Source organism: Alnus glutinosa, chromosome 8, assembly GCF_958979055.1.
Source record: "Alnus glutinosa chromosome 8, dhAlnGlut1.1, whole genome shotgun sequence".
Lineage (NCBI taxonomy): Eukaryota > Viridiplantae > Streptophyta > Magnoliopsida > Fagales > Betulaceae > Alnus > Alnus glutinosa.
In genome coordinates this window covers 5104186-5115890 of record NC_084893.1, presented here as the reverse complement: position 1 = coordinate 5115890, position 11705 = coordinate 5104186, and the positions used below count along the sequence as shown (strand labels likewise).

General features: G+C 32.7%; 1 protein-coding gene across 1 annotated transcript; it reads left to right on the top strand.

Moving 5' to 3' along the window:
* Positions 1 to 6132: 6132 nt before the first annotated feature.
* LOC133875843 (transcription factor bHLH162-like) lies at positions 6133 to 8738 on the top strand. Its single transcript, XM_062314086.1, has 3 exons — positions 6133 to 6362; positions 7802 to 8140; positions 8429 to 8738. Exons 1-3 carry the CDS (start codon positions 6228 to 6230, stop codon positions 8507 to 8509), a joined length of 555 nt encoding a protein of 184 aa, XP_062170070.1. The 5' UTR covers positions 6133 to 6227; the 3' UTR covers positions 8510 to 8738.
* Positions 8739 to 11705: the final 2967 nt, after the last annotated feature.

Here is an 11705-nt window from a genome sequence, read left to right as displayed (position 1 = left end):
ATCAGATAATTTGTTTAAATTATATTCATTTATTTTTTTTAATAAATTTGAATTTGTTTACGAACTATTCAATTAATTTAATCATTCAATATATAAAATAAATGTCACGATTGTTTAATATTTTTTTAAAAATTAATACTAATTATTAGTTATAGATAATTAGGTTACAAAGTCATAAATACAAACAAAATTCTTATAATGAAGTGCTATATATAACTTTCATCTTCTGCTAACCTATATACGAAAAAATTAAAGAACATATATGCTCCGAGCAGACTACATCTAAGATAAGGGTAGTTAATTATTCTAAAAATTTATTTAAACTGATCGTGAAAGTTAACTCCCCATACCAAACTATTCAAGCTTTGAAAGATAACCCCTTGCACCTGACTAATTAACCTTCATCCCATATATCGCACATGAATACATATCAAAAAAGAAGAAAACACTTATTTCAATTAAAAACACAATTAGCAAATTACAATAATGGCTAGGGAAGAGATGAGCGGCACAACACGAAAGTAGACAAACTAATGCATATTAGAAATGCCAAAATTGCTGATAATATTAATAATGGAAATTTTTAATAACTTTGTATTTTGTGGATAAATAATAATTTCAACGGCTGTTGTTAAATTAATTAAGCAAAACGTGAAAAGCAATTAACAGAAGAAAAATGTGAATAATTTATGATAAAAGACTAGTACGTACTATGTATTTCTCAACCGCTGACCATCTGCGTCCAATGGGAATCTGAGAAAGTGATGCAACGTACAGATGTGAGAGTTGATTTTACTTGGAAATAAAGCGCGAACCCACTATTTACCGCGAAAAAAAAAAAAGATAATTGCATTGATTTTTTAAGTAAGCCTAAATTATAAATTATTTTTTATAATATAAAAGGTTTCATAGTGGTAAATTATAATTATGAATCACTTCCTGAATCTGTTTTTCGTCTACCAAAATAACAGATTCCGTTAGTTTGTCACATCATACGTAATAGGAAATCGATACGTGGCCACCCCACCCTTGGCAACCACCTCTTTGCTATTTTTTATTTTTATTTTAAAAAAGAATCATTTTAAAGTTTTATTTTTTATTTTATTTTTTTATTGTAATGGACACGTGTTGATTTCTTATTGGGTATGACGTGGCAAACTAACGGAATCTGTTAACTTGGTAGACGAAAAACAGGTTCAGGGAGTGATTCGTAATTATAGTTTATCACAGGGACTCTCTATAAACTTTTTGTACTATAGGGAGTGATTTGTAATTTATGCCGACCCTAAAGACTAATGATACAATTACCCCAAAAGAAAAAGAACATACATAATTAATCAACGTAGGAGTTTGTACCATTTTCTTATAATTAATTGAGTAAAAATATTGCTACAAGCTTCATTTTTTTTTTTTTTTTTTTTAACTGGTAGTTTAAATTTTTAATCTATATATCGATATCGTTGGCTTTGAAAATTGAGATAATAAACATGACACTGAATTTTGATTATATATATATCCTCTTCTCTTAATTTAATTTTCTCCTTCGCTCTCCTTTTAAGGAACAAGTTGTGTGCACTTAATAAAAGAGCATTCACAGTAATTTTTCAATTATTTTTCTTAAATATAAGAAACAAAACTACTTTTTTATTTCCAATCAAAAACCACCCCATAAATAGTTTCCCTCCACCTTTATCTGTATCAATTAAATATTATTTATTTACTCTTTCTTTATACTTTTTTAGTTATATATGATTATTTATGTGAGAGGAGAGAGAATTTTTTTATGATTATAATAATGCTTGAAAATGCAACACAAAAATATAAGGAAGCTGTTGTGGTGGCTTTTTATGACTTTTCTGAAATTTTTTCTAAAATTTAGGCAACATAATCCTTATAAGAGCATTAACATCAGATTCTCAATAATTTTCTCTATATTTAGGAAATAAAACTACTTTTTGTTTTCCTATAAAAAAACACCCCAAAATAGATTCCCTTACATTTCCCTATATTAATTAAATATACTTTTTTATATTAAAATAATACATAGGGAAGGAATAGTAAACATGTATTTATAGGGAATTACTATTTATTCTCAACCCCTTATCTAAATATAGGGCATCTGCCGTTAGAGGTTTTTTTTTTTTTTTTTTTTTATGTTTTTTCATTAAATTTTTCCTAAATATATGGAAGGGAACCAATATAGAGTAACTGCTGCTAGTGCTCTAAGGAAGTTGCTGTGAATGCTCTAACCTAATGCTAGCATGTACATGCAGATCCCTCGCTCCCCACAATCCTATGATTGAAAAGGAAATTAGAAATAAAAATAAGGGAAAATTGTGTTATTGGTCCATGTGGTTTACTTAAATTACAAATCGTTTATTTTTGTATCAAAATTAATTCAGAGATCCTTATAGTTGTCTTAATTTATAAATCGCTCATTGGAGTCAAATTCCGTTAAATTTTTTGACAAATTTTTTGACAAATTCTATTAGGCGACACGTGTCGATCTTAATAAAAAATAAATAAATAATACATAAAAATTTCTTTTTTAAAAAAATTAAAAATATAAAATAGTCGGCTACAAGCAACCAGTTGGGTAACCACCCCTTTGGGGGTGGCCTGGCTGCTCCCAGCCAATAAGAGTGGCCATCCGCCACTCCAGAAGTAGTCGAAGGTGGTACACGACCACCCCTAAAGACATCTAAAAGTGACATTCGAGCCACCTCACCCCTAAGGAATGTCACACGCCACTCCAAAAATGACGGACTGTGGGGCGCGGCTATCTCCAAGGACTCAGATTGGCCGGCAGGCCATCGAAAAACATTTAGGAGTGGCCGCCATAGATGCCTTTGTGTGGGACTGGCTGTTTGGTCCTGCCAATTCTTCCTTTGGAATCCCAACCCTCATGGTTCGTTTGTGTGTGAACTGGCTGTTTGGTCCTGCGGCCGAAGATAAACTGCAATGAATCACTAGAATCCAAGAGAAGAAAAAGGTGCAATAATTGCCCCCCAACCATTTCGAGAATATCATCAACACCTTAAAGGGGTAATAAATGTAGATCGCCAAGCAGACCTACCAACGTCTTCTAGCCGAGAATCAACACAAGGCTGGAAGGCTGCATATCAGTATTGAACAAATGATTGAGGAGACCTTTAACTGTCCTCTTCTTCTTGTTTTTAATAAAAAAATACATTTTTATTCAATGAAATGTGCTTACACTTCAATGAATAAAATTACATTTTTTATTAAAAAGATGAGAGGATTGGAGGCGGTTAAAGGTCCCTCAATCGTTTCTCCATTCAAAGAACTATAAATTTTAGACGTGTGACCTTTCTCATCGGATTAGGATTAAGATCCTTTATAATTTTAAAAAAATTATAGATTTTCAAATTATGTAATTTTCACGTTTGAAAATATTACCTATTAAAAATATGACATTATAATCAAAAATTGAGTATATTTTTTTATCAAGTTCTTACTTTTTATGTTGTAGAAAAGTTTTAGGCCAAAAAACCAATTTTTAATTTTATAAAGAATTAACATGTCTGTAAAAGTAAAAATGAAACCTTTGGGGAGGAAAATTCTTTCTGACTGCCTCAATAACATGTTACATTTTTATTATGTAGTATTTTCCAAGTGTTTGGATGCCTAAAAAAGGTCAAAATTATGTAATTTGAGAATCTACAATTTATTTAAAATTATAGGGGATCCTTATCCATATCAATGGTTGGACATCTCTTCCTTCAATTATCCTTACCGATTAATATTCTAACCTAACATTATCTCTTAACCTCATTTATCTAAAAATTAATAGTTTTAATTGAATCAAACATAAAAGCTCTATTACAACGATGGTAAATAATCACTTATCTCAAAATTTTAAATTAGTTAAAAAAATTATATTAATTCTAATCTGATGTCCACCTCGTAGGGGTGTAAACCCGGAACCGGTTCCCAGTTATTGGCCAATAACAAGGAATCGGCTCCGGGGTCTCCATTTCAATAACTAGTTCCGGAACCGAGTACCCTGGTTATTCGGGGGCTACCCGGTTACCCCAGGTGAAACCAATTAGCTGGACCGGATAGTGAATTTTTCAATTAAACTCCAACATTAATGACTTAATTTCTACACTAAGCGATCAATTCATAACTGGGTGTTTCAAACTGAGCTTCAATATGAAAGAACAAGCAAACAAAATTGTGGGTATCACTGCAAATCGAATCTATCACACCTAAAAGCAAAATGGGTCTGGATCAAAATCACTCAGAGCGAGCATAAAATTACAAAATAGGACATACATTATACACATAAATTCATACATGCACGCACACGCGCGCACACACAAAGAGGTGGGGCGCCCAACCTGTGCATTCAGGATAAAAGAACAAATCTACCAAAAAAAAAATATGAACCAGATCTAAATAATCAACCAACAAAACCACAAAAATAATCAGCCAACAGATCTACAAAATTAAATAGAAACTTAAACACCAAGATTAGGGCCGAAGAAGAAGAACAACTAAAGAAGTAGCTAGGTTACGATTTTAGAAAGACCCAACAAGTTATTTTGCTGTTTGGAGAACGCCCCTCATAGAATACTAGTATCTTTTCTTTCCAATCAAGCTCTCTCCGCCAACGGACCAGATTTTGAGATCTTGACCAGTCACTTTCCAGTAATCAGCATCGGTCTTCCTGTTCAACCGATTCCCATTCTGGTACTTCAGATCATGTTGCGAGAAGAAGAGCCACTCTTGATCCTTTGTAATTGAAGAAGATAAGGGCCGAAGAAGAAGAACTTAAGAAGTGAAGAAGTAGAAGACGAAGGTGAACTTGTGATTCTGTGAAGGCGTCGCGGAGAGTGGAGACAAAGTGAGAAAATTGAAAAGAAAGAAAAGCTAAGAAGAAAAGGGGTAATTTTATACTGTGCATTAGGGTAAAGGGCATTAGGGGTAATTTAATATTTTTTAATTTATTATACATCCGAAGCCGGTTACCCGGTTATAACCGGGTTTCTAACAATTCAATAACCAGCTTTAGATCTGAGTGCCCGGTTACCTGGTTATATATAATCGGGTACCAAACCAGTTTCTCGGTTACCCGGAGCCGGTTGGTGCCGATTATAACCGGTCTGAAATTACACCCCGGCCACCCCGCTTGATATTGTGCCGGAATGGTATTTCATAAAATAGGGCTACAAGAAGCAAGCTTTCCCCTTTTGTTTGTTGTGGGTCACGCCTCATCGTAGACAACTGAATGAATGAAATGAGTGGAAACCAACCCACATACAATAAGCAGAAAAGCTAAGGCAAAAATGATCAAAATCCTCTCCATTTTATTGTCAAGGTTTTAATTGATTAAAAGAATGAAACAATATAAACACCGTTAAGTCTATAAAATAACTGATTTGAGTTTCACTTATGAATGACGATGATTATGTTCCAAAAAAAAAAGAAAAAAAAAAACTGAGTTTAACGTTGTCTCAAATTACGTATGACCAGATTCTGCACAAAAATATATGGCTCGTTTGGATGTGCGATTTTTTGTATTATTTTATACTATTCTGTATTATATTTAAAATTGTAAATATCAAGAGAACTAATTTTTTGAAATTATGTTTTGTGGTTTAGAAAATTTGCAACAAAATTAAAAAAAGTTTAATAAAACTTGAATAAAATTTAAATTCTAAAAAATAACCCAAACATATTTTTGAAAAATAATAAAATATAATAATAAAAAAATAAGTTTCATCCAAACTTGGCCGGTGGGGTGGGTGCCCAGTCAAGGAAAAAACTGGATGTGAAAAGGTCAACAGTCATGGACTCATCGAGCCAGTCCCGCGGGCAGCCAGCAGCTCGCCGTATTCACACTAGAGACAACAAACGTTATATTTAAGATACGAAAACAGAGGCCACGTAGTAAAATGGGTCCTACGTAATTCAATTCATCCAATCGGCCTGGGGGGTCCGGCCGGCTTTTTACCTTTGTCAGGCGGGTATTTATTTGACAACGGATCCTTCCGCTGCGGTTCCGATGGTACTCGCTTTTTCTTTTTCTTTTTCTAACTTTCAAATCTATTATATTTTGTCCTTGACCACCAAGACCTTCTATATATATACAGAACGCGTTCACTACATATATATGAACTGCAAATTAAGCCCCCTCCATCGACCTCTTTCTCTCCGGCCGGCCATCTCCTGTGTGCACTAAGTTCTTCTTTGGAGTGAAGATGAAGAAGAATAGCAGCGGCGAGGCATCCAAGGTTGACCGAAAGATGGTGGAGAGAAACCGGAGAATCCAAATGAAAGACCTTTGCTTCAAGCTAGGTTCTCTTATTCCTCCCCACTACATCAAACCCTCCAAGGTACTCATTCCATCATGCTTGAAATCTGGTAATTTTTTTTTAGGGTTTTCCAGTTAATGTAAACTGCAAGGCATTAGATTAATCAAAATGCTGAAAGTTAGGGATAATCAGAGGGAGAGAGATGCCAAACCATAAATGAGATTTTTGGTGCGATTATTACGTTTTGTTTCATTGCTTCTTGCAATTAATTTGTTGCAGCCTTTTGTGGCCACAGATCGAAAGGCCTTCTTTCCCACTGGACACAAAAAAATATCAGGCTATAATTGCTTCTGTTTCTTTCAAATAGTTAACCACACATCCACATGCAGCTAGGGAAGAACCACGTTAGGGCTTGAGGAGCTGGACCAGCTGGTCTCATAAATTTTTTAAAGAAATTTACACAAATTCTTTCAAAATTATCTTTTTAATTACCTCCCTCAAAAAGTGTTAAAACAATTTTTTCAAACTTAAAATTTTAGTTCCACCCTCATTCATATCTGATATGATAAATTCGATCCATAAACATGTATTTAATCTGGACAAAATTCCATTTTCAGGGGATTTTATAATATCTTTAACAGGTCCATCTAATTTTTTCTTTTTCTTTGGTCAATCTATTTAAAAGAAGAATATTCAATTTACACGTACATATGCAACAGGAAAACAAATATTTTTTCTAATATCTTTCTGAAGTTTTATTTTCTTTTATTCAAGAAAAATGCTATTTATTAGACTCCTATGCGATTGTCATACAACTGAAATAATGTGACTCAAAAAATTAGAGATTAATTTTTCTTTTTACAAAGCCTCTTACTAATCTAAATGCTGATTTTCATTAGCATATCATCTATATTGTATGTTAGATGTATACAAGGGAAAAACTAGAATATTAGGAGCAAAAAAGGATAAAACTAAAAACAAAAGAAAAAATTGGAGATAAAAATTAATTTTGGGGGTTCATTTCATAAAAATACATAAAATTTAGAAGAATTTTTTAAATTTTTGTGGTACTTCTAAAATTTTGTGGGAGCCCGGGAGCCTTAATGGTGTTTTCTTAAGCCCTAAAAATGATGTTTTCTGTATTTTTTTTATCTGGATATTCCGTATATGTACTTTCTTACAAAAAAAAGGAAACAGTTTGTGTTTCTTACCTCCTTTTTAATTAAGTTTAACAAATTAAACCCACCTAAAATGAGTTTTCTGTGTTTGTACTTCCTTACAAAAATGGAAACCGCTTTGTTCCTTTCCTTTTTAACTTTATCAAATTAAATCTTCTTCTGCCTTTTTCTTAAAACTCTATTATTGAGCGTCTTCAGCCACCAGTCCATATAATATCATGGCCTTTATCACTATTACTAGCTAAATATACAAGTCCAATACGATTCTTTAACCTTCGAAAATGATAGTTTCCTTACAGATGGACTTACAGTAAATCTGATCAGTTTCCCTTTTTCCATCAGGAGATGCTTTCACAGCTAGATCAGCTTGATTACGCTGCCTCCTACATAAAACAGCTGAGGGAAAAAATAGAAAAATTAGAGGGTAGGAAGGAACAAGCTAAAGCGATGAGTTTAGGGTCTAACAATGACATGATTGACACGGTGAAGAATGGCTCAAAGTTGCCTATAATTGATTTAAGAGACATGGGTTCCAGTATAGAGGTGATTTTGATTACTGGGGTGCAGAAGAACTTCTTGTTGTCTGAAGTTATAAGTATTCTTCAAGAAGAAGGAGCTGACGTTGTTAGTTCTAGCTTTTCTTCTATGGGTGATAAAGTTTTCCATACAATTCATGCTCAGGTATAATTACTTTTTATCTCAAAAGCTTAAGCTAATAAAAAATAGTTGATTTAATTATTCAGTAATTAATGCTATTTCGAACTCATTCATAACTAACTAGATCTCAACACATGTAATATTTAATTAAAATTGAAGTGAATTGACGGAAACAAAATTCGAATTCATGACATTTACTCTGATACCATGTCAACGTACAATTATTATCCCAATAAAATTTCAGATAAATGATCTATGGATATCAAGTTTGATACGCTAATACAATTCAGTTTTATTTGATGAATTTTCTAGGTCAAAATTTCTCGAGTCGGAGTTGAGACTTCAAGGGTATGGCAGAGATTTCAGGACTTGGTATATGATGGAAGTAACTGATGATCAGTTCTCATTTTTCCTCCAAAAAAGATCAAGGTTTTTCATGTTCTTTGCTGAGGATTGGAAATGTGGATCATTTGATAACGATGGATGATCGAAAGATGTAGTTAATGGCATTATTAGTGAGCGTAGAGCACTCCACTTGGTTTGTATTTGAATTAACTCTTGCAGTAAATTTTGAATTGAAGTTCAAGTATGGAGAATCATTCTCAATATTTAGCAACAGTCAGCCCGGCCTGTTTGTGATCCATTATTTAATCGCAATGCAGTGCATGTATGCTAGTTACGTTGTTAGATGGAAATCTCTTATAATTGGAGTGCTCGAATTTTATAGATGTACTGTACGGCCTACTTGCTCTAAACAAGTGCGTCTAGCTCCAACTCTATATTGTTCGATATTTGTGAGTTTTAATTTGCGACCTTCTTTATACATGTGAGATGTCTGAAATTCGAGCACTCCACTCGCTAGGGGATGGGATTCATTCGCTTGCATTCCTGCTAGCACTACAAAAAGCTCCAGTCTTAACGTCCCTTCTACTGCTATGTAGCCTTTCCTCGGGTTCGTAGAGTTAGGTTTCCTGTTTACCCACAACGGGTCATAACGCACTCTTCGCACAACAAATCTACTTTGAAGTTGACTTATTTGCTCGGCTAATCATCGGAATGTGTACGGGATACCATAAGGGCCAAATATCTCAATAGCACCTTTGTCTAAAGCTTTGAATGAGACTTCATATCCGAAACGCAGGAACAATCTAACTAGAAAGTCATTCAAAACTTGATCAAAAAACCAACATTTATTGAAAAAGCTATAGAGTCGATTACAAAAAGTACTAATTTGAAAGGCTCATTGGAATTGATCCACTACGAAATTTACATTATACGCAATAGAAACACTTGAAGTACTAAACAGAATAAGTATTAGTTTGGTACTGATTGGAGCAGCAAACTCGGATTCGGCAAGAATCTCATTATATATATATATATAGAGAGAGAGAGAGAGAGAGAGAGTCATCATCCTAGTTCTTGACCTATTATATGAGCATTTCTAAATAAATTTAAGTCACTTATGGAATGCTTTAATTCGATATTGTCATTATTGTTTATGGACCGTAATTCGTAATCCAGAAAAATAACAAGATAAAATCATAAAAATAACCAGGTAATCAACTTCTGAATAGTATTCAACAAATGGTGGTTGTTCTAAACTAAATTGAAATATTGAAATATTATGCAAAATATCTTCAACATTTTTCTCACAAAAAACAAAACTTTCACATTTATATCACATCAATTTATTCTTCTTTTTCTCTTTTTTTTTCCATCTTTTTTTTTTCTTTACCAAATAATTTTCTTCACTTTTTTCTCTCAAAAATTTCAAAATTCTTTTCAAATTTATAACACATCAATCAATTCTTATTTTTCTCTAAAAAAGAAGTCAAAACTTTTTTTTTTCATTACCAACAACTTATTTCAATTTTCTTTTACAAACAATTTAAAACTCTTTTCACTTTTATATTACATTAATAAATCCTTATTAGTATTAAAAAAAAATATATTAGAACAATTTGTCAAAAACAAAACCAATTCATCCCGGTAAGCAAGTCACCCCCCCACGCCCCAAGCCCCAGACTTTTTCCCCCAAAAACAAAAAAAAATTAAAAAATATATATATATTTAAAATTTTACTCCTAATTTTTTTTATTTTTTTTAGTTTTGTTCTTCTTAATTTTATTTTTTTTCATTTGGCACCCCCAATTTGTCAATGTTGGGTCCGCCACTGAAAATGATACACACACATCTTTACAATATTTTTAAATTTATTATTAAATTTTTAGGATATAATATAAGTCTTATAAATTTTGTGGTGAATTTGAAAATAAAATATATAAAATATATATATATATATATATATATATATATATATATATATATATATATATATATTTTATAATAATACTAATAATAAATATTCGAACAACCTACTGGCAAGAAGTTCCCATCAGCCACAACGAAAGGTACAGATATTAAGTACATGCAGTGACTATTGGTGTTGACTAATGACCTGCCAGGTCAATACAACGTTTATTGAGTTTAGAGTTGACTATTAGCCGCTACTCGGAAGAACAGAACAGCGCGTAAAAGACCGTCTTGTCAGCAATTTGACGATTGCCTTCTCTCCTCCCCCGGAAGCTGCATCGATCTCCGGGAAGAACAAGTTTGACTGGGTAGTCCAATTGACTTTTTGAACATGACAAAAGGATGGAGCCCGTTTGGTAAACCGGTTTCTATTTTTGTATTTGAGAATTGTTTTTGAAAACTGCTTTTAAAAAACCGCTTTCTGTTGTTTTTTCGTTCAAAAAGTGTTTAGCAAACTGTTTTCGAAAATAGTTTTTGAAAACATAAAACAGTGCCTAAGGCGTTTGGACAATTGTTTTCAAAACTGTTTTCACTTAAGAAGAAAATAGAAAACTGTTTGGTGTTTCTATATTTTTTTTGTTTTCAATTTTCTGTTTTTCCCATTTATTGGTTTATGAGAATAGTAAATTGTGTTTATTGAGGTGTTCAGAGCAAAAAACTCTTTCACTCTTTTTGTTAAAAACTATTCATGATATATGCGCTATTCGGGTGTCCAACAAAAGGTCATTTTTATTAACTAAACTTGTCACTTTCCTGCAAGAAGTATTCCATGAGTCCACGATAAGATTGACATGCAAAGCCTAAACGTTCTGTTCCTGCTTGAATATTAGGCAAGGTTTAGAAGCAAACAGCAGAAAGATTAAAACAAACACTAACAAGAGAGACAGAGACAGAAATAAAGAAAAGAAAGGGCATGAATAACTAATGACACAATCAGAGTTAACCCTGTAGTTAACTACTTTTATATCACAAAAACTAAAATTTGAGGAAAGCTCAATATTCAACGAGAGTTTAAATTGAAAATAATATAATAGAAGTTTCAAACTAGTGGTTCACACGAGAGTTTCATCTGTACTTTACCAAGCCTGAAGCAGAAGCAGGAAATTAGCTCCATGAAAAGTACTTAGAACACATTACAACAAGACTTATTCAGATTCTGATACCTGGCTATCACAATAAAAAGAACCAAACTCATGAACTCTTTAACCAATAACCAATGCACCATTCCTACTAGATGCAGGAAATGGAAGTGGAAATGGAGAAGCCTGACGAGGAA